This window comes from Garra rufa, chromosome 3 (assembly GCF_049309525.1).
Source record: "Garra rufa chromosome 3, GarRuf1.0, whole genome shotgun sequence".
Lineage (NCBI taxonomy): Eukaryota > Metazoa > Chordata > Actinopteri > Cypriniformes > Cyprinidae > Garra > Garra rufa.
In genome coordinates this window covers 12,910,242-12,937,760 of record NC_133363.1, presented here as the reverse complement: position 1 = coordinate 12,937,760, position 27,519 = coordinate 12,910,242, and the positions used below count along the sequence as shown (strand labels likewise).

Here is a 27,519-nt window from a genome sequence, read left to right as displayed (position 1 = left end):
GCACCCTTACTGGGACTTTTTGATGTAGTTGAGTTGCTCTCTCCATGGTCTCTTCCCCCAGTTGGAGGGTTTCCAGTACAGGACTAGTTAGATCTTTGTTCCGTTACCGCAATGAGCTCACACAAATACCCTTTCGGCTGCTGCTGAAAGTTGGACGTGCATTTAACGTTTTACTGCAATGGAAGCTTTTTAATTATTAAGCATTAGCAGTTGCTACGAAAGCCATTATTAACTCAGTCTTTGCCAGAATGAAATGGAAAGGAAGATGTTAGGACTGGGCGATATAGCTAAAGAATGTATCTCTTTATATTTTTCTTAATTTTGATAATAGTTGATGTATGTGTTAATATTTTCTCAAATTTGAAAAGGTGTGGGGTCATGAAAACAAGCATGATCTGGCTAATTGCTACAAAGTACATACAGTCAAACCAAAATTTATTCAGACACCTTCAATATTTCTCACAATATCACTGTCATTAAGAAAATTGTAATAAAATAGCAATAACTCAGAACAAATTCATCTTGATAATGTCAGATAACTTTGATAGAAAGGTATGTAATGGATTACAATCAACCAAGTCTAACAACTGTTAGTATGACAATATTTACACAATTATCAGTACTTTGTTGACCAATTACCAAGAGGTACTTAATTTTGTTTAGTCTGTGGTGTAAAAAGGTCGCATTAGCAATTAAAAAAAACACTTAAGCAAAACATGGTCAGGTCAAAGTGTCTGAATAATTTTTGGTCCCAAATTTCAGTTTTACTGGTATGAAGATTTTTGGGGTAAAATGTCACCGTTTACTTTATTTTACTATCCTCACTTACATAAATTAACTATGGTGTCCTGCACCCACTAGTAAAAAAAAATGTATCTGATGGCTTAATTTTTGGTTTGACTGTACCAGCTACAAAATCAAAAATACAGACATGGTGACAGCTTACTGCTTTTTACTAAATGAACTCAGAGTGCTCACTTTATAACTGCACTCTCACGAAAACACCCTTTATAGTGTTGAAGTTGTCTACACTCCACGATCAATATCTTATTTTCATCATGTAAATCAGTGGATGTGCCACTGACTAAAGAAAACACCTCTGATTTTGTATGTTCATTGGGTTGGCGCTGATTGGCTACAGTGCTCAACACTGTTGAACGTGTTGTAAATAGAAACCTTTGATGCTCTTCACAGAGCATTTGCACATATGCACGGACATTTGAATGCAGCATCTATCAGCTGTTATAATCAAGTGAAACTGAGATTACTTAAACTTCTTTTGCACATTATTTCATAATTTTATATCGTCACCAATATCTGTAATTAATGTATCGCCTAGCCCTAGCTCATGGTGCAGATGGAGACAGTGTTGGTTATTAGGCTGCAATAAGCTGGAGTTGGTTCCCCCCCAAAAAAACAAACCTAAGAATAGCATGAGTACAGCAGAGATGATGTTAAATTTGAATGCTCTGGTATTAAAATTTTGGATATTACTGATAAGCTACTAATTGTTTTATGACTGATAACTGATGTGATTATAAATCTGTACTGTTTTGGTTGGTTTTAATTTGCATTAATTAATTCATTTTAACTGCTTTAAATTTAACGGCTGGCATATAAAGATATTCTGTTTGAATTTGGGAAAAGCTAAGGTCTCAGTATAGTTTATTGCAAAATTGTTGACAAAAACATGTGGCTAAAAATAGCTAACATTTATATTCCTGGCAGAGCAAGAAAAAAGTTAAAGCCTTTTTTCAAGATCATCAGTATATTGTGTACAACTGTGTATCAAAGCTGAAGCCGGGGTAAAATGGAGCCATCTTCACTGTGTCACGGAGGGTGTTTCCTGTCCTCCATTTTCTGGAAGATTCCATTTGAAATACATAATTTATTTAGCTGATATTTTTACATCTCCCTCTCTGCATCTTTCTCATGGGCTCTCGGTGCGTTTTGCATTCGGGGAGACTGCAGAGATCGTCTGTGCCACTTAGCTCTAGTGCAGGAGCAACCCACAAGGCCCAAGAGCACTCAGGATACTTCCTCCGTTCCTTCTCTCCATCTCGCTGTCTTCCTGCCTCCATCTTCTGTGTTTGCTCATTACCTCTGCTGCGCTTTCTCAGGCTGCAGACATCTTTGCTGCATTATGTATTAGAGGCAGAACTTGGCATGGAAATAGAATGCAGTGCCACCGCTCTGAAGAGTCTTCGCTAGTGGCGACACATTTAGCGTGCAAATAACAATGCATTTCCAGAGGATATTACAGAGACCGAATAGCTTATGAGGTGCTTTTTTGGGATACGCACTGCACGAACTGAGCACTTCGGGCACACGGGCTATAGCAGACGGTGGACGTGAGCTGTGGAGGGAGAATTTTGTGGATAAGGGTGAAGGGAGTGGGTCGGCTGATAAGAGCAGTAATATTTGCTGCTCCGCTGCTGCCCACGCCTTGCTAACGCTGGCAGGCATGTGCACTGGTACACTTGCACACGCAATTGGTCTCTGGCTAACATGCGCGCACACTCGCATTTAGAACGTGTCTGCTTCCTGTAGGCAGAGAGAAGAGATTCGCTGCTGTCTAACAGATCGGACCGGTGATGTTTTTTGGCCTTCGTACGACCAAGCCATGGAGCATTACTCATTCCTGGAGGGAGGAATGTTTTTGTAGTATTTCATTTTCTGTCATGCAGCGTTCTTATGAATTATTCACTATTGTGATTTCACCGTATATATCAGATCTGGTGGTGCCTGAATTGTGTCGGCGTCGGTTTTATTACCGCGTCTCCCACTGGTGCTGCTGCCCTTGCGTTCTGAAGAGGTGAAGTGTGGCCTGCGTTCACACTGCCTCTGACACATTACCATTCTACATTTTCTCAGAGAAGAAACCTCAAGTCTCCGTGGATGACTTCCTTCATCATTGTGGCTGACAAAACCAATCCCCTCACTCTTTTTTAACCCCTCCCCCATACTGTCCTTTCATCTGCTGTGCATAAAGTATTGACACAACATCCTGCGGGCACTTCCTGTCTCTTCTGCCTTCATTTCCTGTTTTCTCTGGGCAGCTCGCAGAGTTTCTGCCTTACGGTTTTGGTGATTGACTGGGGATCCATGTGTAATGTTGGATTCTTATAAGTGGCATTTCTATAGTTAAAGTTCAAAACTTACTAACTATAAGTCTTGCACTACAGTGCATAACTCGTCTCTCAACATACATGCTCCAGAGATGATGTACAGAAATGATTAAAGAGCACTACTTTTACTTTCACTTCTAAGCAGTTTGATTTTGTCTGTGGCTTCTTGACTTGAAACCACCTAGAACACCTTAGCTACAACATATACTTGTATGTTTACCATTGGAAATTTCCCCGTCTGTTAGGCTGTTGTCCCTGTAACCCTCAGTCCCTGACCTAGATTCCCTTTCAGCCATCAGTCTCAGAGGACATGCAGTAAACAGCTCACTCACATCATACCAAGAAATACTACACTAGTCAAACTGAGAGACTGATCAGTTAAAACCACTGGTGTTTTACATGTGACCCTGGACCACAAAACCAGTCGCAAGTAGCACAGGTATATTTGTAGCAATGGCCAACAATACATTGTATGGGTCAAAATTAACTATTTTTCTTTTATGCCAAAAATCATTAGGATATTAAGTAAAGATCATGTTTCATGGAGATATTTTGTAAATTTCCTATGGTAAATATATCAAAACTTATTTTTTGATTAGCAATATGCATTACTAAGAACTTAATTTTGACTTTTCCGGTATTTCATTATTTCATCCCCCCCCCCCCTTTTTTTTTTTTTTTTTTTTTTTTGCACACTCAGATTCGAGATTTCAAGTAGTTGTCTCTCGGCCAAATATTGTCTGATCCTAACAAACCATACATCAATAAAAAGCTTATTAATTTAGCAAAAAATGACACTTATGACTGGTTTTGTGATCAGAGATCACATATTTTGAGCTGGTCAGATGAGATCATTCTGAACATTTCCTTGGTACATTACTGAAGACTCTTTGGGTGGTGTTTTTTTTTCTTCTTCAGTCATTCAGTTTTGCTCTATTAGCTGATTAAAGACATAACAAACCTCACAACTAACCAGCTCTTCTTGTTTGGGTTGTTTGCAAAAAAAAGAAAAAACTAGTTATGCCACTTCCAATACAGGAAGAAGCCAACTATAAGGTGGTTTTCAGCAATGATGTAAGTCGGTTAAAGCAACATTTAATTTGAGAAATGTTTTATGTTGGTGATTTGTGCTTCTAGTGTGAAACTGGTCTGTTAAACTGGACTGTGTTTTATGTTAATGCAGAAGATTATCAATGGTCCCTCTCGACAGATAACCACTGTTTTTAAATACTAACTAATCATTTGGAGGAACAGGCTCCCGTAACCTGCTTTCTGAATGGCCCTTTTTTTCTTTAAATTGCATTTTGACAAGTGCTAAACTTGCAACAAAAATTCATCGCTCTCAAAGACAGATGTCACAGTTGTTGAGTAAACTAGCTTTTTTGGTTAAAATATTTTTTGCAGTGTAGATTTGGTGACATGATTTCATAGTGTTTATTTAGTGGGTTTGGTTCTGTGATTTTTATTTTTTTAAATGTTTTTAGTAATTTTTTTTTTTTTTTTTTTTTTTAAGATTTATACGCTATCTGAAAGCTGAATAAATTAGCTTTCTATTGCTGTGTGGTTTGTTATTTGGCCCGAGATACAACTATTTAAAACCCTAGAATCTGAGGGTGCAAAAAAATTTCAAAATATTGAGAAAATCACCTTTAAAGTTGTCCAAAAGTTATTAGCGATGCAAATAATTACTTATCAAAAATTACCTTTTGATATATTAACGGCAAAAAATTACAAAATATCTTGAAAAAATATCTTTACTTGATAACATAATGATTTTTTTGGCATAAAACAAAAAAATCAATAATTTTGACCCATACAATGTATTTTTGGCTATTTGCTACAAATATACCAATTTTTTTTAGCTATTTAAGACTTGGTTTTGTGGGCCAGGGTCGCATATGGCATAAGCCATATGACAGTTTATACTGTGTGATAGTATTAATATCAAGTAGAGACTGTTATTATGTTTGAACTTCAATATATCTGCAGTATATTAAGCACTGATACAAGACTTGTAATACATTTTTTTTCTTGTTACTTGATTAAAAAATTAGTACTGCATATAATATGTGACCCTGGACCACAAAAACCATAAGTAGCATTGTATGTATTGCATTGCATTGTATTGGCATTCTATGCCAAAAATCATCAGGATATTAAGTAAAGATGAAGATATTTTGTAAATTTCCTACTGTAAATATATCAAAGCTTTTCATTAGTAATATGCATTGCTAAGAACGTCATTTGGTCCATTTTAAAGGCGATTTTTTTTGCACCCTCAGATTTTAGATTTTTAAATAATTGTATCTCAGCCAAATATTGTCCTATCCTAACAAACCATACTGCTCAAAAATTCACAAATTCAACAAATGACCCTTATGACTGGTTTTGTGATCCAGGGTCACAAAATAAAACATTCTGCAGACACAAATTCAACATACTTTAAGCACAACAAATTGAGACATAGCGTAATCCACCAGAATTCTTCTGTAATGCTGTACCGGTGTCATTACCTCAGTTGCGTCTATTTTAGTAGACTAAAAGTGCAAACACTGCGTTTGTTACCTTCATCTGCATGTTATAAACATGTTTAGACTGCTTCTGCTGTTCATTCTCTTCAAGGTTTGAATCACAGGAATGTGACTAAATGGCAAGTACGTATGCATGTTTAAGAGGTTGGGGTACATTACGCGTAAGTGTTTACAGGTGTTAGCAAATATTCATCAGCCCAAAACTGTGAAAAATAATTCCTGGAAAGATCTTTGTTGCTGGAAGCATTTGTGTCTGGCTTTGTCTTTCTATAAATTATGCTTGTGGCCTTGAGCAAATCACTACGTTGGGAACAACAAGCTGGCTTGTAGATATTCCATAGATTAGACAAGAGCAAAAATCTAGATGACAGGATTGTTGTACCTCATTGGGTTTTTATTGGTGTTAATGGCACAGGAATGCCTGTGTGACATTTGGGCATGTTTGTACAGTTTGAGGCTTGGGGGTCATACAGTGGAAACTGGCAAACACAAAGATGGCTCTCCCACTGTAAGTCGATAGCACGGGCGAGACGGCTATAAAGAACTGAACGGCCGCATTGTAAGGCAGATATGTTGACACTGACATACTGAGAATAATTGATGGGTGTTTCTGTGAAGAGCAGCTGCTTTTGTCCAAACGCAGCGGTGACCTTGCCTCAGCCACATTGAAATGTGAACACCGGCCATTTTGTAATCGGTGACAGGCTGCCAAGTCATAGCCTTAAAGAAACACACACACACACACACATGCTAGAATGGCAACAGAGGACCCCTCCCTCCCCATGAGGCTTTTGGGTAATCTCACACCATGGCTGCTGCCACCAGCAGGCTTTCACATGGGCCAGGCGGCTGGGAATTCACCCAAGGTTTCACTTGACCTTCAGGCTACTAAGGATGGCATACATGGGAATGCATATTAAATTAGATAGACTATGAAGGTCACAAAACTGAGGATATTATGTCTGTTCACAAGTGTGCATGAGGCTGGTTTGTGGTTTAATATGCCCCTGTTTTCCCCTCCACAGAAAAACAAGGTCCAGAGCGGAAGCGCATTAAAAAAGAGCCCACTAACACCAGGAAGTCAGGCCTGCCATTTGGGATGGGCATGCCAGGGATCCGGGCCGGGTATCCCCTCTCAGAGCGGCAGCAGGTGGCTCTTCTCATGCAGATGACGGCGGAGGAGTCCGTAAACAGTCCAGGTGCGTGTTTGTCATGGGCGCCACGTCTCGGGGTCTGCGAGCAGGAGGGGGCCCAGTGGCTTCAGTAGCTTCCACTGTCCCTGCTGCACTTTCACGCTGTTCTTCATTTAAACACACACCACAGCACTTAATTAGAATTCAATTAAACAAGATAACCCTCATCAATTTCCATTACTTCAGTGAAATGAACCTCTGCAATCTTAATCCACTGTTGTTCATCAGCCCTCCAGGACTGTTGATAGAGCAACAAGGGACTCGGTTGTACTGTTTCAATATGAATTGTTCACATTCAGATTTGATTGAATTGGCTCGGGTGGTTTTGCATTCTAATGTTGGAGCTTGAGGAAAAGTTAAAACCTTGGATTGCATTTCATTTATTTCAAATGTCTATTGATATTTTTTTATTATTTTTTTTAAGATAGACTAATTGTATTTCATAAATTGTATTTCTAATCTCAAGTATGCATGTCTTTATTAGTTAAATTAAATTTGGCTCTTTCACTTAAAATAGTTTGTCAGATTTATTTTTTCAAAACAAAAGACTACAGGGTGGGCCATTTATATGGATACATCACACATCAAACTTATTGGGAATTTCACAAGAAAAACAATGGTGTGCTTGGTTTTAACGTAACTTTATTCTTTCATGAGTTATTTACAAGTTTCTGACCACTTATAATGTGCCACAAACAGGACGTTAATATCACCAACCATTCCCATTTTATTAAGGTGTATCCATATAAATGGCCCACCCTGTACAGGAAATACCCCTAACCCCACCTCTGCGGAGCACTTTTGCAAGCGAGCTATTGTTGTGCACACTATTTAGGTTGTTCTGAATGTGTCTGAAAATAGAAAGTGTAGCTATATGTAGCTCTGTCATCCCTGTGGTCATTAATAAATTGCTTTGTTAACAAACTGAATAGTTTGTTGATTCAGTGTTGCTTTAGTTTTGTTATTGACAATATCATTCAAATCTAAGATGTAGAATTCTGTTAAAACTGTGTAATTTAGTCAAAAGATGTAATGCAGGCAGAAGGTGTCGTTTGCCATGTTTGTTGTGTAAGACTGCCACCTTAAGGTCAGAGCAAACAGTGCTCGGTCAGTAGCTCATACTTTGTAAGTCAGTAGTTCTCAACGTTTTTGACTCCAAGGCCTTCCGTTGTTGAAGGCAATATTTGAATCCCCTATCCTGTGTTGGTTAATATGTTTTCTTTTACACTTTAGCTTTGATAATTACAAAGCTAGGAACTAAAGATGTTTTTTAGAAAAAATATTTTTTAGCAAGTTGACTTGACCTTTTTGTAGCTGTACTTTTTTTAACTTACAGTAAGCATAATTATATTTATTACAGAAATGACCAAGAAATTACCATGCCATCATGTGACTCCCTTGGAAGTATGCAGAGACCCTGTAGAGTGCCCCAGCCCCCTGAATGAGAACCACTTCTAAAAGTATTCGCTGTTAATTCTGATATTTTTGTTTAGACACAACACCAAAGCACCAGTCGCAGTCAAGTCTGGGTCAGAAGGGAACACCAAACTCTGCCTCAAAAACCAAAGACAAAGTTAACAAGCGGAATGAGAGGGGTGAGACGCGGCTGCACAGGGCAGCCATACGTGGGGAGGCACGCCGGATAAAGGAGCTCATCAGCGAGGGGGCTGACGTGAATGTAAAAGACTTTGCAGGTAATGGCTGCTGTTAGAAATCACCTGACGTCCACCTTAGTATTATAACATGCTGATGGAATTAATTGGCATATTATGTGATTACTCTATCAAGCTGGTTAAAATGGTCATGAAATTCTTTCAAAAACATAGATGAGCAGACATTGAATAGTGGCATGCTCTTTATTTTAGGCTGGACCGCACTGCATGAGGCGTGTAACAGAGGGTATTACGATGTGGCCAAGCAGCTGCTGGCAGCCGGGGCTGAGGTTAACACCAAGGGCCTAGATGACGACACGCCTCTACATGATGCGTCTAACAATGGCCATCTCAAAGTAAGTACCTCAGAACAGATATTCTGTGTTAAGGTTTATTTTGAGGTTTTAAAGTTGATATTGACAACCATTATCTGGTTTTATAGGTTGTGAAGCTGCTGTTACGATATGGAGGGGATCCTTGTCAAAGCAACAGAAGAGGAGAGACTCCGTTAAAAGTGGCAAATTCGCAAACAATGCTTAATCTGTTGCAGGGAAAAGGCACTTACACCTCCAGTGAGGAGAGTTCTTCAGGTGTGTTATCATGCAGTTCTTGTGTAAATAATTCCAGAAAGTGTCTAATAGGAAATGTGTACCATATGTGGATGTTGATAAGAATTCTTGTGTATCAGCAGATTCTTCTGAAGAGGAAGATGCCCCATCGTTTGCCCCATCCAGCTCTGTTGATGGCAATAATACAGACTCAGAGTTTGAGAAGGGCTTAAAGTTAAAAGGGAAGGGCATGGACCCACCCAAATCCACCACCACTCCTGTCAAGGACGAGTACGAGTTTGACGAGGACGACGAGGAGGAGCGTGTCCCACCTGTGGATGACAAGCATCTGCTCAAGAAAGAGTTCCGCAAGGAACCCATCAGCAAGACAAACAACTTTATCTCCATACCCAAGATGGAGGTTAAAACCTATTCCAAAAGCAACTCGCTAACACCAAAGAAGGCTGTGCGCAGGATCCTGTCGGACAGCAACAGCTCGGACGAGGACGACAGGACGTTGTGTTTCACACCAACGACCACACCAAGGCAAACTGCACCTCAGACCAATGTCAAGAGCCGGGACTCGACGTCGCTGAGCTTCAAGCAGCAAAAAGACAAAAGTAAAGTCAAGAAGAAGAGGAAGGATAAGACAAAAAACAATGTTAGTAAGGAGGTGCGCTTTGGTAAAGTGAACGACAAGTTTTGCACCTCAGATTCTGAGATTGGGGACCTGGAGAGCGAGGATGATAAAGGATCCATGCAGAGTGCAAACTGTGTAAAGGACTCTTCTACATTGAGCCTCAAAGACCCCTCTGTTTTTAGTTCTCTGTCAGTCTCGAATTCATCCTCCACGCATGGGAGTCTAAGCTCTCAGAAACACACACAGTCTCTTGCAGAGCAGCACCCAAAGCAGTGGAGGACAGATGGCTGGAAGACTGTGTCCTCTCCAACGTGGTCTGATGTCAGCTCCCTCTCGGACTCGGTCAGAACAAGGCTTTCCAGCGAGTCGGACTACTCTTCAGCTGACTCCAGCATCGAGTCTGTGAAACAGGTGAAAAAGAAAGTGCAAGACAACAGAAAGAAAAATAACACGCACACCAATGCGGTTGACAAAAAGAACTCTGAGTTTTACAAGAACTCGAACACAGATGGGGCCATTTCTAAAACAGACAAAGATGGAAAAGTGTTAAAGAAACACAAAGTGAAACACAAAAAATATAAGGAAAAGGATAAGGCTCCAAGTGTTGTGTTGAGTCAAGACATGAACGAAAAGTTTGTCAAGAGCTTTTCTTTTGACTTTGACGATACACGGCAGAAGTCGCTCATCGTCGAGACAGAGTCACCTTCTGAAAATAGGGTCAAACTTTCCAAACATGAGAAAGATCATTTTAAGAAGGAGGACAGACTCTCTAAGGGTAAATCCGAAGACAAGGACTGGCCAGGTAAAGAAACTCAAAGGGTGATCAAGGAAGAGAGGTCAAAGAAAACAAAGGAGTCCAACAAGGAAAAGGTGAGCAAAGAGGAGAGGGACAAACCTTTGAAGGCTGACAAGGAGAGAGGTATCAAAGACAAGGCCAAAGAGGAGAAGCAGAAAGCCCATAAAGATGATAAAAAGAAAAAGTCTAAAGATAAGTCTCTTAAAATTGACAAAAAGAATGAGCAAAAAGAAGACAAACATTTTAAATCTGAGAAAAGCATAAAAGAAGAAAAGTCTAAGAGGGATAAAAACATCAAGGAAGAGCCTGATTATGAAGACTATGACTTAAAAAATCACCTACTAGAGGACACCAAGATGAGCGCGTCAGATGACCCCCATGATCGGTGGCAGTCAGACATGTCTTCTGACAGTTCGCTTTATGGAGACGATAGCTGGGACGCTCCTGTAAAAGAATACAAAGCAAATAATGCGGTCAAGTTAATTGTAGAAACGGTGAAGGAGGAAAGCAGGGACAGAAAAAAGGAAAATAAGGTCAAAGATAAAAAGCCAGATCATGGAGAAAAACGTCCTGAAAAGGAAACCGCATCAAAGAAGAAAGACAAGGAATCCTCTGAAAAGAATGCTGAAAAGAAAAAAGACTGGTCAGACAAACAAAAGCTTAATTCTGGTCAGTCACTGGAAAAGGAGAAGAAACGAAAAGAATCAGCAGAGGGTGTCAAAGAGAAGAAAGAGAAGGATTCTGTGGATGGCAGCAGAGACAGAAAAGATTCCTATGAGTTTACTAAAGAAAGGAAAGACTCCAAAACAAAACAAGAATCTATGAGAGATGACCACGGGAGTGAGGCCTTCTTTAAAGACAAACCCGAGATTGAAACCACTTGTAAGTCTGACCCCAGGGAGAGGAACCACTCTGGAAAGGAAAGGGATAAGAAAATGGATGGTGTGGAAAAGAAAGATAAGTCCAAAGGAGAAAAACACAAGGAAAGGCCTAAGGACAGAAGTTTGGACCAGGAAAAAGAGAAACCTGAGAAAAACTCAATTGATAAATCGATGAAAGAGAAAGATCCAGAGAGGACCTCCAAAGACAAACGGGATGGGGTTAAAGAAAAGCATAAAGACTCTCATAGCAAAGAAAAAGAAAGGAAGATGTCATCTGAACAGAATAAAGATAAGAAAGAAAAGACATCCCAGGACAAGCATGCTGATAGAGAAAAAGATTTCTTGGAATTTAAGAAAGAAGAGAGAAAACCTGAAAAGGAGAGAGAGAAGAAATGGTATACAATTGCAGATATTTTTACAGACGAGAGTGAGGACGAAGATGACAATTATAACGGCGGTGTTGCAAAATTTAGTGACTCTCTTGGACTGTCAGATTCACACAGGAAAGATTCCACACCTGACAGAGATGAAATGGATAATTTCCAAACGGATAAACATAAGAAATACTCAGAGGGCAAAACACATTCCATGGAAAAACAAAAAGATAAGGAACATAAGGATAAGAAAAAAGAGAAGGCAGCATTTGATGCTGGAAAAGAGAGAAAAGCCTCCATGGAAAAACACAAAGATAAAAAGGAGAAAGATTCAACTGACTCAAAACATAAGGAACGTAAGGACAGAGCATCTGTGGATTCCAACCAAGACAAGAAAAGCAAGCAGAAACTTCTTGACAAGAGAGACATCAGTGAAGAAAAGGGCAAAAATAAATACAAAGACAAGACAGAGCACTTAAAAGAGCGAAAATTTTCAAAGGGGAGTGGCGAAAATGAGAAATCCTTGTTGGAGAAACTTGAGGAGGAGGCGATGAATGATTATAAAGATGATTCCAATGATAGAAATAGTGAAATTTCATCAGACAGTTTCACAGACAGAGGTCATGAGCCTGTTTTAAGCAGCTTCTATGATTCCTCCAACATCAGCATACCTGACATATCCGAGGAGAGACGAGAGTCACTATCCATCTCTAATCCACAGGACAAGTTCCGAGAGAAAGAGAGGCATAGGCATTCGTCGTCCTCATCATCCAAAAAGAGTCATGAAAAAGAAAAGGAGAAAGTCAAGAAAGAAAAGGGTGAGAAGAAAGACAAGTCAGAGGAGATCAGAGAATCCTATGGCCGCAGAGAAAGCTTGCCCTTTGACAAAGAGCCCATGCCTTTGGAGGCCGACCCTTACACTTTTCCATACGGTTCCAAAGCAGATGGTGAGGATGACTTGGATAAAACTCTGGAGTTTGAGAAGGAGATGTCCAAAAAGGACAAGACAAATAGTGTCATGAACAGTGAGAAAATAAAAGACAAAAAGAAGAAAGAGAAACACAAGGAAAAAGTGAAAGAAGAAAAGCATAAATATTCAGATGGTTTCGGCTCCTTCAGACACTCAAAAGAGGAACAGAAATCTGGATTGAAGGAGAACACTCAAGTCACAGGTCTCAAAGAGAAATCTAAAGAAGACAGCTCTAAATTTGATGGGAAAAATAAGGAGAGAAATAAAGATATCATGGACAAAGATAGAGCAGACATCAAGACAAAGGTCAAAGATGAAAATGACAAATTCAGCCAGTCAAAAGAGACGTTTCGAAAGGACAACCGCCCTCGTGAAAAGCTTTTGGTTGATGGTGATCTCAGGCTAACGAGTTTTGGCAAAATGCTCAGTTTAAAAGATCAGGAGATTGAAGAGCGGCATAAGAAACACAAAGAGAGAATGAAACAGATGGAAAAACTGAGGCATCGATCAGGTGACCCAAAACTCAAAGATAAAACAAAGTCAAACGAAGAACTGAAGAAGAACCGCAGTGAACTCTCCAAAAAATCTGCCTCAGTGGAAACTGTTTTGAAAGAGAAAAAGATCAAAGATATTAGCCTTCCAACCCAAATGATGTCGCCTGATAGAAAACCACAACCTATGGAGAGTCAGAACTCAAAAGACTGGCTTGCCGGCCACCAAATGAAAGAAAGTCTTCCTGCATCTCCACGACCTGACCAGAACAGACCAACAGGTGTCCCCACCCCAACATCTGTGATCTCGTGTCCAAGCTATGAGGAAGTCATGCAAACTCCACGCACTCCATCCTGCAGTGCGGAGGACTATTCTGATATCATGTTCGAGGGTCTTGAGTGCCAGAATTCCTTGGCCACAACCATGTCCATGAATGCCTGCTCTCCTTCATTCTTTGATAGGTATTCTAACTCATCAAGTAGCTTCCAGGAGGGAACATGCATAACACCAGCAAAGAACATGCAGTTGCCCCTTGTGAGTAGGTCTGTCACCTCTGATGTCAGAAGACCTCTTGAGTTAGAGTTCAAAGTAGAGGCAGACAAGTTAAGACAGCAACATATAGCAGAAGGCACAGAGTTTGAGTCTTCAGCCTCACATCTTACCGAGGACAAGATGGCAGCTGACAGACTTAAGTGCATTTCCTCTGCATTCTGTTTATCACCTATCGACATGATGTCTCCCAGGCCTGACCCAATACAACATGATAGTGTACCAGATGAAGTGTCTGCTGTAAATTCCATCAACGAAGACAATGAACACTCAGAGACTGTCTTTAACAACTATCTCATGAAGCCCTCAACTCCAGTCCACAGACCCGACCCCCAGGAGCCTTGTCTGGATATAGCTGCTCCCCCAACTCCAGCCCCTGCTGCCCTGCCTCCCATGGATATTGACGACCTTTCAGAGCCACACCAGAGTGGACCTGGTCTAACGCCAGCTCACCCTGTTAGTGGGAGTGACTACTTGCCTCCTGTTGTTGAAGAGCAAGAAGATGATGAGGAGGAAGATGATGATTTCGTTGAGGATGCCAGAGAAGCTCACCATGCTGCAGACGAGACCATCCAGTCCAGAAACGATCCCACTTACTCACTCGAGATTGAGGAATCCGACAAAAAGCCTTGGCTTGAATGTCCAGATAGAAGAGATCCTGATGTACTTCCCATAACACCAACCCATCTGCAAGACAACTACATGGACAACCCATGTGATCAGTCCTTAGGCTGGAATTCAGATGTGCTCATGAAATCACCTCATGAGAGTTACAGAGAGGTCGAGGCAGCTGTCTCAAAGATTAGCAGTCCCTATTCACACTCCGATTGTGATATGCAGCATATCCCAAGTGTAATACCTGTGACACCACCTCACTCTGCTTACTCTACAGCATACTGTCCGTCACAAATATCTGACTCTCATTATGAGGTCCACAAAGACACAGTGGAAGACATTCAATCACCAGAAAGACCTGAAACAGAGGCACTGGAGTCAGAATCATCTCGACTTGAAACTTTCTTCACTGAGTGCAAACCAAATCCAGAGGAAGCTCCAATGGACTTAGAGTCCCCGTGTATGATAAAAGACAACAGTCAAGAGTCTCCCACCTATGCTGAGGACAGCATGTCTGTAGCCCCACCAGTCAGCCAAGAACCTGTTGTTTCATGGGCAGATCCATTCTCTAGTGCAGCTGATGAAATGGATGACATGGGTCCCTTCTCCATACCAGACCTTCCTTTTCAAGAAAAGGAGATGCAGGAACCTGATATAACAGCCTCTGAGACTGCAGAGAGTAAGCATCCACCTTCTCAGACCAGACCTCCAGTCATTGAGACTAACGAAAACGAAATAATGGATGTTGACCTGCCAAGTTTGTCGAAAGCTCCTTGTTCTCCTGCGGTTGTGTCTCCGACTGAATCTGTTCAGGATTTGATTCCTCCAATAAGCGACAATAGCTATAGACCGCAGTGTGAGTTGGAGCCCGAGGCTCAGAACATCCCAGATGTTCCTCTTATAAAAGAAACAATTCCAGAGGAGAGGGAAGCTTTTGAAGAAGAGAATGAAAACAACAATAACTTGTTCTCCACTGAAAGCGAAAAGGACCATGAATACAGGCAAAAAGAAACAACCCCAGATAACGTGATGCCATCTGTAATGGTACAATATTTGGATCTACCAGCCACCACAAAACCACTTTCATTAGGACAAAATCCTGTGGTGGCTTTGGGTCCCTCATGTAGCCCTCATCCTTCTGTTCAGGTTCCAACCGTCTCAGTGCCTAGCAGCACCCAAGTATCAGAGGCTCTTGAAACAACCGCCAAGTTGTCAGTGACTATACCAGTGCTGGAGACACCCAAGAAAATTGAGGAAATACCTCAGAGGATGACCCGGAAAAAGGCTCAGATGCTAGCAAATCAGAGCAAGCAGAGTGCAGCGCTAAGCTCATCAAGCATCACCTGTTCGGTATCCTCCTCATCAATCACCACAAGTGTGACCACCTCTTGTGTTACTGTAGAAAAGGAGAAAGAGCCCATCAGCTCAACCACAGCTCAAACCTCTACGCCTGCACTCATCACCAAAGCAAAAGGCAGGCCCGTTGAGGAAGACGACCAGGCCCAGCATCCACGCAAGAGGAAGTTTCCAAAATCAGGCCAGCAGCAGGTGCAGGTTCAGCTTGTGAACACAGCAATGAAGCAGACTCGGGAGATGATCCAGCAAACGCTGGCAGTCATTGTGAATGCCATCAAATTGGATGAAATAGAGCCATACCACAGTGACCGTTCCAACCCCTATTTTGAGTACCTTCAGATCCGCAAGAAAATTGAGGAGAAGCGGAAGATTTTGTGTTACATAACACCTCAAGCTCCCCAGTGTTACGCAGAGTATGTGACGTACACAGGCTCCTATCTACTTGATGGCAAGCCTTTGAGCAAGCTTCATATTCCTGTGGTAAGATTTTTATATATTTTTGGTGTGTATGTATATTTTATGCATAAAGCCAGGCTTTTAACACTGTGTCCTAACAAGGAGGAACATGCTCAGAAATGGTGTGCAACACTACACAGACACAATCAGAACAACTGAGAACAGTCTTAAGTAACATAGGTATATTTGTAGCAATAGCCAAAAATAAATTGTATGGGTCAGAATTATCAAGTTTTCTTATATGCCAAAAAACATTAGGATATTAAGTAAAGTTCATATTCTTTGAGGATATTTTGTACATTTCTTACCTTAAATATATCAAAACTAACATTTGAATTAGTCATATGCATTGCTAAGAACTTCATTTGGACAACTTTAAAGGCAATTTTCTCAATGTTTTGATTTTTTTTATTATTATTATTTTTAATCCTCAGATTGCAGATTTTCAAATAGTACAACCCCTGGCAAAAAGTATGGAATCACCCCTCTCAGAAGATGTTCATTCAAATGTTTAATTGTGTAGAAAAAAAACAAGCACATATATGCCACAAAACAATTTTCACTCAACAAAACTTCTGGCTGTATAAAACTCTTTAAAAAGAAAGATAACTATAGTCAATTACAACTGTTTTTACAGATCACACAGAGGAAAAAAAATATGGAATCACACAAATCTGAGGAAAATTATATGGAATCACCAAAAAAAAAAAAACACTACTAGTTTGCACTACTTTGTTGCACCACCTCTGGCTTTTATAACAGGCATGGATTTAACTAAGGACAAACAGTATACTTCATCAATCTGTCTCCAGCTTTGTCTTATTGCAGTTGCCAGATCAGCTTTGCAGGTTGGAGCCTTGTCGTGGACCATTTTCTTTCATTTCCACCACAGATTTTCAATTGGATTGAGGTCAGGACTATTTGCAGGCCATGCCATTGACATTATCCCCCAGTTTCGCAGACAAGGCTTAAGCCCAATCCTAGACTAAAATGTAAATCTGAGCTGTTTCAACTGAAAGAAACTTGCACTGACTGATCTTAAAATATATCAGTGCCTTTGCTTTGTCTCAGGATGCACATCGGTAATGTTTTTTTCTAAGCAAGCTTAAAAAAAATTACTTAAATGTCCTAATTGAACTATGGCCTAATCCTTGCTTATTCTAAGCCCTGTCTGCGAAACCGGGCCTTAATGTCTTTCCTGTAGGAATGTTTTCACAGATTTTGCCATATGGCACGATGCATTATCATCCTGAAAAATGATGCTACCATCACCAAACATCCTTTCAACTGATGGAATAAGAAAAGTGTCCAAAATCTCAACATAAACTTGTGCATTTATAGAAGATGTAATGACTGTCATCTCTCCCATACCTTTACCCGACATACAACTCCATATCATTAATGATTGTGGAAATTTGCATCTTTTCTTCAGGCAGTTGTCTTTATAAATTTCATTGGAACGGCACCAAACAAAAGTTCCAGCATCATTACCCTGCCCAATGTAGATTTGTGATTCATCACTGAATATAACTCTCATCCAGTCATCCACAGTACAAGATTGTCTTTCTTTAGCCCACTGAAACCTTGTTAATGATGGTTTTCGTTTGGCTTTTCTGTATGTAAATCCAATTTCTTTTAGTCGATTTCTTACAGTCCGGTCAAAGACATTGACTCCACTTTCTGCCCATTTGTTCCTCATTTGTTTTGTTGTGCATTTTCTGTTTTTAAGGCATATTGCTTTTAGTTTTCTGTCTTAGCGCTTTGATGTCTTTCTTGGTCTACCAGTACGCTTCCCTTTTACAACCTTTCCATTTGATTTGTACTTGGTCCAGATTTTAGACACAGCTGACTGGGAACAACCAACATCTTTTGCAACATTACGTGAAGATTTACCTTCTTCGAGAAGTTTGATAATCCTCTCCTTTGTTTCAACTGACATCTCTCGTGTTGGAGCCATGAGTTATGTCAATCATCTTGGTTCAACACATCACTAATGTGTGCAAGCACTCTTTTTTAACTGCAGACTAATTAACAGTTGTAACCAGATACAGGTGTTTGTTTTAGAAATTCAAAGTGCATGGTGATTCCATATAATTTTCCTCAGATTTGAGTGATTCCATATTTTTTTCCTCTGTGTGATCTGTAAAAACAGTTGTAATTGACTATAGTTATCTTTCTTTGTTTTTTAAAAAAGTGTTTTATACAGCCAGAAGTTTGGATTGTTGAGTGAAAATTGTTTTGTGGCATATATGTGGGATTGTATGTCAGCCAAATATTATCCTATCCTAACAAACCATACTTCAATGGAAAGCTTATTTATTCAGACTGGTTTTGTGGTCCAGGTTGACAAATTTGACATTTAATGCATTATATGGAGCAAGATTTTGGACCGTTCTTGGTTAGTACACAGTATATTATACATAGCTGAGCTGTAGGGATGTCCTGTTGAACATTAGTCATTCAGAGTTTTCCAGAATCACAAGACGTGAAAATGTTCTCTATTTTTTTAGATTGCTCCACCTCCATCTTTGTCGGAGCCCCTGAAGGAGCTGTTCAGACAACAAGAGGCAGTGAGAGGAAAACTAAGACTGCAGCACAGCATCGAGAGGGTAAACGTTCTCTATTTTCTGTCTGTTTTCTCCCCTCTGTGCATCACTGAGCTCATTTCAGAAGTCACCCCGTTAGGGTGCAATGATCACACGGCACAAACCCTTTGATGAATCATCAAAGGCTTTGTGTAATAGAATAGCAACGTATCTGCAATATACATTTCAACTAAGTAAGCATAATGCAGTGTGATCAGGCTCCCCATTTCATTTTCTTCTGATGTTCTTTCTGTGACTTGCAGACCTTGATCATTTCAACACTTGCTTTGTTTACCAAATTTGTCGTCATAAGGTATGGGATGTCCTGTCTCACTCTGATTTTATTCCGCCTTATAGGAGAAGCTGATAGTATCTTGTGAGCAAGAAGTGCTGCGTGTTCATTGCAGAGCAGCAAGAACGATCGCAAATCAAGCCGTTCCTTTTAGTGCTTGCACAATGCTGCTGGATTCAGAAGTCTACAACATGCCATCAGAAAGCCAGGTGACTACTTATTTGAACAATTACTGTTAACACATCAAAGATGTTCAAAAAGCCTTTCCGCATAGATTTTATTACATTCGTAACAAATTTTTGTTCTGCAGGGGGATGAAAACAAGTCTGTGAGAGATCGCTTCAATGCTCGGCAGTTTATCTCCTGGATTCAAGATGTGGATGATAAGTACGACCGTATGAAGGTGAGGAGCTTTCTTATGCATCACTCATATATGGGCCATTCTACAGAATTAAAGTCAGATTTGGAAACGTCTTGAAAAAACATCTTTTTCCTCAAAATTCGTATGTATGCAAACTGTATAATATCCATGGTACACATTTCTAGTAATTGTGCAGTTATTTCTCATATTGTATTTTCAGAAAGTTTTGGAATATTTGTCCTCTCCCCAAACAACAGTTACATTTTAATATTTCAAGTGTGATTTATTAGATTTGTTGTATTTTGAATCCAGTTTATCTTTGTAAAAGGCAAAAAGTTGATCATACGGATTTCGAACTTAAGGATTCATTAGATTGATAAGACATTGAATCTAAAACTCATTGATAATTCAGTATACTTTAGTTTTGACAAAACATTTCATGTTTCGGTAGTGACAGTAATGTTTTAGTAGTGACCACATCACACTGAAGAATTTTAACCCACATAATAAAAAACTAAATACAAAAAAAATGCATAACTCTACAAAAATTTTATTTCCCCCAAATAAAGGATTATGTGTTCCCTTTTGACAATTTTATGGGATAACACCCCAAAAAAACAAAGATGTCACTACCAAAACTTTTTCAGTAGTGACAATTTCAGATACTTTTTAACCTAGCTAACACAGTTCTGACCAGTTGTACACATGTAAAAAAATAAATGTTATGGAATAACTCCCAAAAAAGTGTGTTTGATTATAGAAAATGGTGATCGGTGGTGACATTTTTTTAAAGGTAAACAGATTTTTCATACTTTTGAACACATTTACCTCAAAATGATGGGGCCCATCTACTCACCATGTAGCTATGACAGAGAGTGACGTGATTTCAATATTTTTCCTAAGTTGAAATTTAGGGGTTAGGGTTCGGAACAGCCACCTCACAATTGAAAGTACCCACTAAATGATAATTTTATATATTTTAACCCTTGTGCATCAAAAAAAAAAAAGTTACACACGGGTGCAAAATGGACAAAAAAGTCAATGTCCAAAAACAGTCATAAAAATATGATTAATATTTTTTTCCACTTTCACTGATGTCGATTTTTTTAACCAGCATCTGTTCTATCCGTAAATACCCAACATTCATTAATTTTCGGAATTGTAACCCTTTAAATGCTTGTTTGTTTACATAATGACACATTTTTTTTCCTTTGGTTATTAGTTCTTGGCTATGTCAGTAAAGAACAAAAAATGGCACAATCTAGTAAAAAAATTATAAAAATGTCAAATTTGAAGCCTTGCCGATAGAATGAATGCCTGTTAGCAAATATTGCATCATTTTATAGTCAAATGGCCCTGGGTTAATGGGTTTCAGTGTGGACATTTTTGTCCTTAAGGTCCTGAGTGTGAGTATTTTTTTAGGGTAAAATAGATTTTTAGAAGGAAATGAGGGTGAAATATTAAAATTTCAATAAAAATAAACACCTGAGCCAAAATGTATGCAGTTGGCATTAACATAGGCATATTTGGAACAAAAAACAAAACTGAAATGGACAAAAATAAGATCTTAGTAAACATCTAAGATTTGAATACATAACTGCTTTTTAAAGGATAACTGTTTCCAAAATGCAACCTGGGCTGTTTTTTTTTACTGTAAACGAGACAAACTTATATCTAAAAGCATAATTACGACAAACGAGCCGTTTTTGAGATTGACCGTGATTTCGTTTTGTTGTCAATGGCCGGTGAATGGGAGTACTAGGGGCATACATTTGAGCGCAACAAAATCGATATTTTTACAACACTAAGAAGGCTCGACACACCATGAAACTTTGCTCGAAGTATCGCCTGGGTCTCTACACATGAACTCGAGCATTGAGAACATTGTTCGTGTACACACAGTTTACTAAAAAGAAAGGTTTTGAACAACTCACTTTCACTGTTTGAGTTTCCGCTCGCGGCCGTCTTGCCAGTCAAGAGGTGTCGATCTCCGAGTGCGAGGATGGATAGCTCCTAAAGCATATTTCCATATAAATGCACGGCTAATTTGTTGTTTTGTCGCAAGTGAAAAACAATATTAAACTTCTAGTTGTAAAAAGAGCCTCATATAAGCCTAATATTTCGTCCTATGGAGTCATTCATTCGCAAGATTCGGAGATCGAAACCTCTTGACTGGCTGCGAGCGGAAACTCAAACAGTGAAAGTGAGTTGTTCAAAAACTTTCTTTTTAGTAAACTCTGTGTACACAAACAATGTTCTCAATGCTCGAGTTCATGTGTAGAGACCCAGGCGATACTTCGAGCAAAGTGTCATGGTGTGTCGAGTACTAGCGGCATACATTTGAGCGCAACAAAATCGATAATTGTTGCGCTCAAATGTATGCCGCTAGTACTCCCATTCACCGGCCACTGACCACAAAACTAAATCACGGTCAATCTCAAAAACGGCTCGTTTGTCGTAATTATGCTTTTAGATATAATTTGTCTCGTTTAGAGTAAAAAAAAACAGCCCAGGTTGCATTTTGGCAACAGTTATCCTTTAAATGTGTTTTGGTTGTGGGACAGCAGTTTGCACAAATTCTGTAGAATGGCCCATTCCGTGATACCAGTAATACATTATATTTTTATCTTTGGTTAAATGTGTATGTCTTTTGAGTTCTTTTAAGCCTTAAATGTGCAAGTATTGTAAATATTTTCCAAAGTCTAATTCTAATCATCATCTCCCGACAGACGTGTTTGCTGATGCGGCAGCAGCATGAGGCCGCCGCTCTGAATGCGGTGCAGAGAATGGAGTGGCAACTCAAGGTACAGGAGCTGGACCCTGCTGGACACAAATCTCTGTGTGTGAACGAGGTCCCCTCCTTCTACGTGCCAATGGTCGACGTCAACGACGACTTTGTACTGTTGCCTGCGTGACACCGACACACATTCAGACTCTTGAGAGTTCGGTCTAACATTAATCTTCTATCAAAGAGACATCAAACAAAGTTCGGTAAGGGCTAGCCGGTTTGAGGAGATTTCTTTGAGGAGAGAAATATATTCTATAGAGAAAAAAAGGTAAATGACAAAACTCATCCTTTTCTGCCCGAGGAGGAACCGTCTTTTTACGGGAGAGAAAACACAACTTGCACTTTTATCCTCAAGTTTTTATGGTTTTGTTTGGGATTTCAAAAAGCAAAACTGCTTTGAACCTTATCCCTCCTGTCTTGGGTTAATTGGGCGAACATATGGGACAGAATTTTTCTCTGTCCCATCCCCATACTAAGTTACAACAAACAAGGAGCTTGAGACAGGTTCGTCCACCTATGTGCTCCAGAACAAGGGGACAGACGGCACAGTGGGTGGACGCTGAACTCCGAACACGGTCAACACCTCGACGTGCAGGCACAAAAAAGACACAAGAGTGCGACAGGAGTGCTAACAAACCCTCTCCCTGTTTGAACCTGAGTCTATAATGCCGACAGCAGTGGAGAGAGTGGCTTTCCTGCTGTACAGCGCCCCATGCAGCCCCACGTTCAGGGCAGGAAGCTGCATGCAGCTCGGGGAGGAGAGACTGCGTTCAATTGTAGGGCCATCCACGCAGGGCACGAGACCTAGAGTGCCCTCACACGCTGACAACAGTGCATTTGGATGGTCCCTAAGCCAGGTCTGACATACCTGGTTTCAAACAACAACAACAACTGCATAAGGAAAAAGACTAACGAAAGCGCAAACGTTGCTGTCACAAATCACGAGGACTTACAAGATTATAGTTTTTCTTTTTTTTTATGTTTGTTTTTGGTTTATGTCTTTCTTTACTCGGGCATTTCATTGTTCCCTTTCTGAGGAAGTGACTTGAAACACTACAGAGCCAACATTAGTTTAATGGAAAAAAATACAAAACTGAAAAAAAAAAAAGTATTCCGTAAATGATGTACAGTTTTTATAATCATTAACCAATGTATTCTCGCTGCCTTCTAGATAATTTATTTTGCCACACATTACTGCACAGTTGTAAATAACTTATGTACTGTAACATCACTCAGTTAAGTGTAAAAAAATAAATGAATAAAAGTTATCATTGTATGTACAGTTCACTTTCGGGCAGCACTTCCCCCCCCAACCCAACCCAACCCAACCCAAACAAACAAACACGCCACCCCCCGCCAAAAAAGGTGTACGCGTCGTCAGTATTTTCCAAGACTTCCATGCAACGGTCCTTAAGGTTTCTAGTCTAGATCGTCATCACCACCGTCATTAGGAAAAACACCATTTCTCCTGATTACTCTGTCAGGGCCAGGACCATAGTTTTCAGATGTAGCAGAGTGATTATGGATTTATTTAAAGAGTAGTAGAGGTATATTATTCATCATTTTATTACACAAGTATATATCTTTAAAAAGTATAAACCAAGAAAATGCCTTTATACAGTTAACGTCTCTGATTTCTTCTAAAGCTGCACAAGTCATAGGTAGGATAGGACGTGATTTGGAGCCTACTTCATTTGGGTCTGTCTAAATAGAAAACCACGCCGATTTATCACACATTGTACAATTATAATCATGGGAGGTCTTTTTTTTTTATTATGTTACATTGATTTTTTTTTTGTTGTTGTTTAAATCCCCACACCTACCCTCTTTTCAGCACTATACAATTACCTGTTTAAAAAAAAAACGTTTTGTTTTACAAAGTAAGTTCTAAATCATAGCATTAGACAAACGTTTTGCATTTCTTCACTCAGTCCCCAAGCCATTTTTAATTGGTCTAAGGTGACTTTTATTGCTGTTATTAGAAACGTACTGATACGGACTTTTACAAATCATTCTAGCAGAACAAAACATAAACACACCTCCGTTTTTGGACGTACTATTTGTATACATGGGCTCTCAGACTGTTTTTCCATATTTAACATCCTTGTGAATCTCCCCTCACAGTATTTTATTTTCATTTTATTTAGTCTGAATACTTTACAGTACATTTTAGATGTTAAATCCATCTATAAACAGAGGGTTTATTTCTAACTATTAGTTTTTTGGGGGGAGTGGAACTTGAAATGTTTTGATATTTTACCCTTTCTCATTACCTGCCTGTACTTCAGTGTGAGGTTGCGTGATGTTTGCTTAACCATCCAGGCTAGTGTTTTTTGTTTGTTTTTTATCCCCCCATGTGTGGTTGTGAGTCTGTGAACATCCCACATGACGCAGTTCTGTATGTGTGCATTGAGTCTGGGTGCAACAGGTGTCACTTACTTCCACGGGTCATTGTTTTGAATGACTCTTGTCCTGGTATTTTGTGAGTACTGTGCAGTGCAAAACAAAATGTCTACAACAGAGTGCATAATATGTTCGGATTATGTTGCTTTCTTTTGTGTCGTGTGGTTTCTCTAAGAAAAACCCTTGATTAAGTGCTTTTGGTGTTGTTAGGAGCATTTGATTTTTCTCCCCTATGGAACCGAAATAGCGACTTGTTACTCGAATGGTTTCTGTATCATCACTAAGCCCCTGTTTACTTGCTGTTTACAAGATTATATGTGAATTTCCACTGTCCTCTGACCTGGTGAAAGCTTTTTGGGTTCCCACAACTGATTCAATTTGCAAAAGGCTTGAAATTGTGATGTGATAGAAGGTATGACCTGATTTCCGTTTGGGCTTTACTATTGAGCGCTCATAAGCCATAAACCGTTGAACTTTTATTTAAGACTCACTGTATTGGAACTTACTGACCATGAGATTGGACAACAGAAATCTTACATATGTGCTTGCCTGTTTGACTCACTGACCTCTGTCTGCAACACATTACCTCTACTAAGTACACGGATTACTGATTATTTCCATTTATAGCTAGGATAGATTAGGTGTTGAGCCACAATTTCAAGCCTTGTTTTAAAAAATTGTTTTTATTTTTTCTCTATCCACAAACCTGACAGACGATTCTTGAAATGGAACTGAACTCCTCTTCATAAATGGCGAGAAATAACCTATTTATTATCTTTCTGACACCTGTGGTATGTTTGAGTTAAAGGTCTCCGCTGTGTAAATTTTCCTCTTGTAATGCGTAAACGAGACGTTGTACATAGCTGTAAATAATATTCCAGGACGTTTTGCACCCTCCTCTTTGTACTAGTCTAAACTTGCGTAGAATGTGAGGTTCTAACAGCAACGAGACGTGTTGCGCTCGCTGCCGGTGATGTAACAATGTATCTTTTTTTATTTGTACAATGTAGTTCAATTGTGTACATATTGTTGGAGCAGCTATGGGAGGGAGGGGTTTGTTGATGCTATCGTCAGTGCTGTCAAAGATCCAGTACTTTCACCTTTAGCTGTGTTGATATCCTGCGATTCAAAAAGCGAGAAACTAAAAATTAAAAATTCCAAAAAAATTCCAAAAAAAAAAAACTTAACAGAGAGGAAAAATTCAAAATTGTTATTTTCTACACTTGCATGTACAGAGAGCGCGAGAACTGCTGTTGTTCCTCAGAGATTATGTTCCTAAATAAATTTTTGAAATGACTTGGCTTCTGTGGTTTGTTGTTGTGAGCTGCAATATGACACGTATGCCACAAGAGGGAACCAGTGTGACTTCAGTTCAACTTCTGTTCAGCCATTCATGTAGTGATAACGTTTTTTTTGCCATATTTTATTTTTGACACCATACCATACTACATAAGGTATGTTGCCACATTTGAAACCTGTTTTTGACATTTAAATGATATAAACGAACAATATCTTATGATTTAATATATGTAATTGAGTTAAGTACAATGTGCACCAGAAATTAAGGCTAGTCCTATTGCCTTTTGGTCAAACGTTTGCATACACCTTGAAGAATTTGCAAAATGTTAATTATTTGACCAAAATAAGAGGGATTTTATAAAATGCATGTTATTTTTTTTTTATTATTTAGTACTGACCTGAATAAGATATTTTACATAAAAGATGTTTGCATATAGTCCACAAGAGAAAATTGTTGAATTTATAAAAATGACCCCGTTCAAAAGTTTACATACACTTGATTCATAATACTGTGTTGTTTTGTTTGGTGAAAGTTGTTCATGAGTCCCTTGTTTGTCCTGAATAGTAAAACTGTTCTTTAGAAAAATCCTTCAGGTCCAACAAATTCTTTGGTTTTCAGCATTTTTGTGTATTTGAACCCTTTCCAACAATGACTGTATGATTTTGAGATCCATCTTTTCACACTGAGGACAACTGAGGGACTCATATGCAACTATTACAGAAGGTTAAAACGCTCACTGATGCTTCAGAAGGAAATGGGATCCATTAAGAGCTGGGGGTACTTCTAGGAAACATGTAAGTATCTTCTGTAGCTTTCGAAGGGCAGTACTAAATGAAATATATATATATATATATTTAGGCAAATTAATAAAAATTTACATATCTTTATTTTGTTCAAAAGTTTAAACCCCCGGCTCTTAATGCATTGTGTGTCTTTATTAAGCATCAGTGAGTGTTTGAACTTTCTTTAATAGTTGCATACGAGTCCCTCAGTTGTCCTTAGTGTGAAAAGATGGCTCTCAAAATCTCACAGTCATTGTTGGAAAGGGTTCAAATACATAAAAATGCTGAAAAACCAAAGAATTTGTGGGACCTGAAGGATTTTTCTGAAGAACAGTTGGCAGTTTAGACAAACAAGGGACTCATGGACAGCTATCACTAAACAACAAAACAGCTGTGGATCATTTAGGTAACAACACAGTATTAAGAATCAAGTGTATGTAAACTTATGAACAGGCTAATTTTTATAAATTCAACTATTATTTTCTCTTGTGGACTATATGTAAACATCTTACATTTCAAATATCTTACTCAGGTCAGTACTAAATAAAAAAATAACATGCATTTTGTATGACCCCTGTTTTTTTTTTTTTTTTTGCTTAAATAATTAACATTTTACAAATTCTGCAAAGTGTATATAAACTTATAATTTGACCTCCACTGTATGTAGTTCTGGAATGTATGGCTGTGTGTGTTTCCATGTTCACTGAACAGGTAATAAAATATGATGCTAATTAACTTTAGAAGACATGATTTAGAAACATAAATTGAAAAAAATCAAACACAATTCTAGCATTAAAAACGTTTTAGTTACTGTGGCCCCCTCCAGC

The 27,519-nt window shown here is 39.1% G+C and overlaps 1 protein-coding gene across 1 annotated transcript in view; it reads left to right on the top strand.

Annotated features, from left to right (window-relative positions):
• ankrd11 (ankyrin repeat domain 11) overlaps positions 1-25,906 on the top strand; it is a 30,821-nt gene extending 4,915 nt beyond the window's left edge. Inside the window, exons 3-12 of the mRNA XM_073835716.1 lie at positions 6,685-6,858; positions 8,346-8,546; positions 8,718-8,860; positions 8,947-9,094; positions 9,196-15,719; positions 15,777-16,205; positions 18,692-18,790; positions 19,124-19,267; positions 19,369-19,461; positions 22,149-25,906. Coding sequence (XP_073691817.1) covers positions 6,685-6,858; positions 8,346-8,546; positions 8,718-8,860; positions 8,947-9,094; positions 9,196-15,719; positions 15,777-16,205; positions 18,692-18,790; positions 19,124-19,267; positions 19,369-19,461; positions 22,149-22,334 — 8,141 coding nt within the window. The 3' untranslated portion in view covers positions 22,335-25,906. The remainder of the gene's footprint in view (positions 1-6,684; positions 6,859-8,345; positions 8,547-8,717; positions 8,861-8,946; positions 9,095-9,195; positions 15,720-15,776; positions 16,206-18,691; positions 18,791-19,123; positions 19,268-19,368; positions 19,462-22,148) is intronic.
• Positions 25,907-27,519: the final 1,613 nt, after the last annotated feature.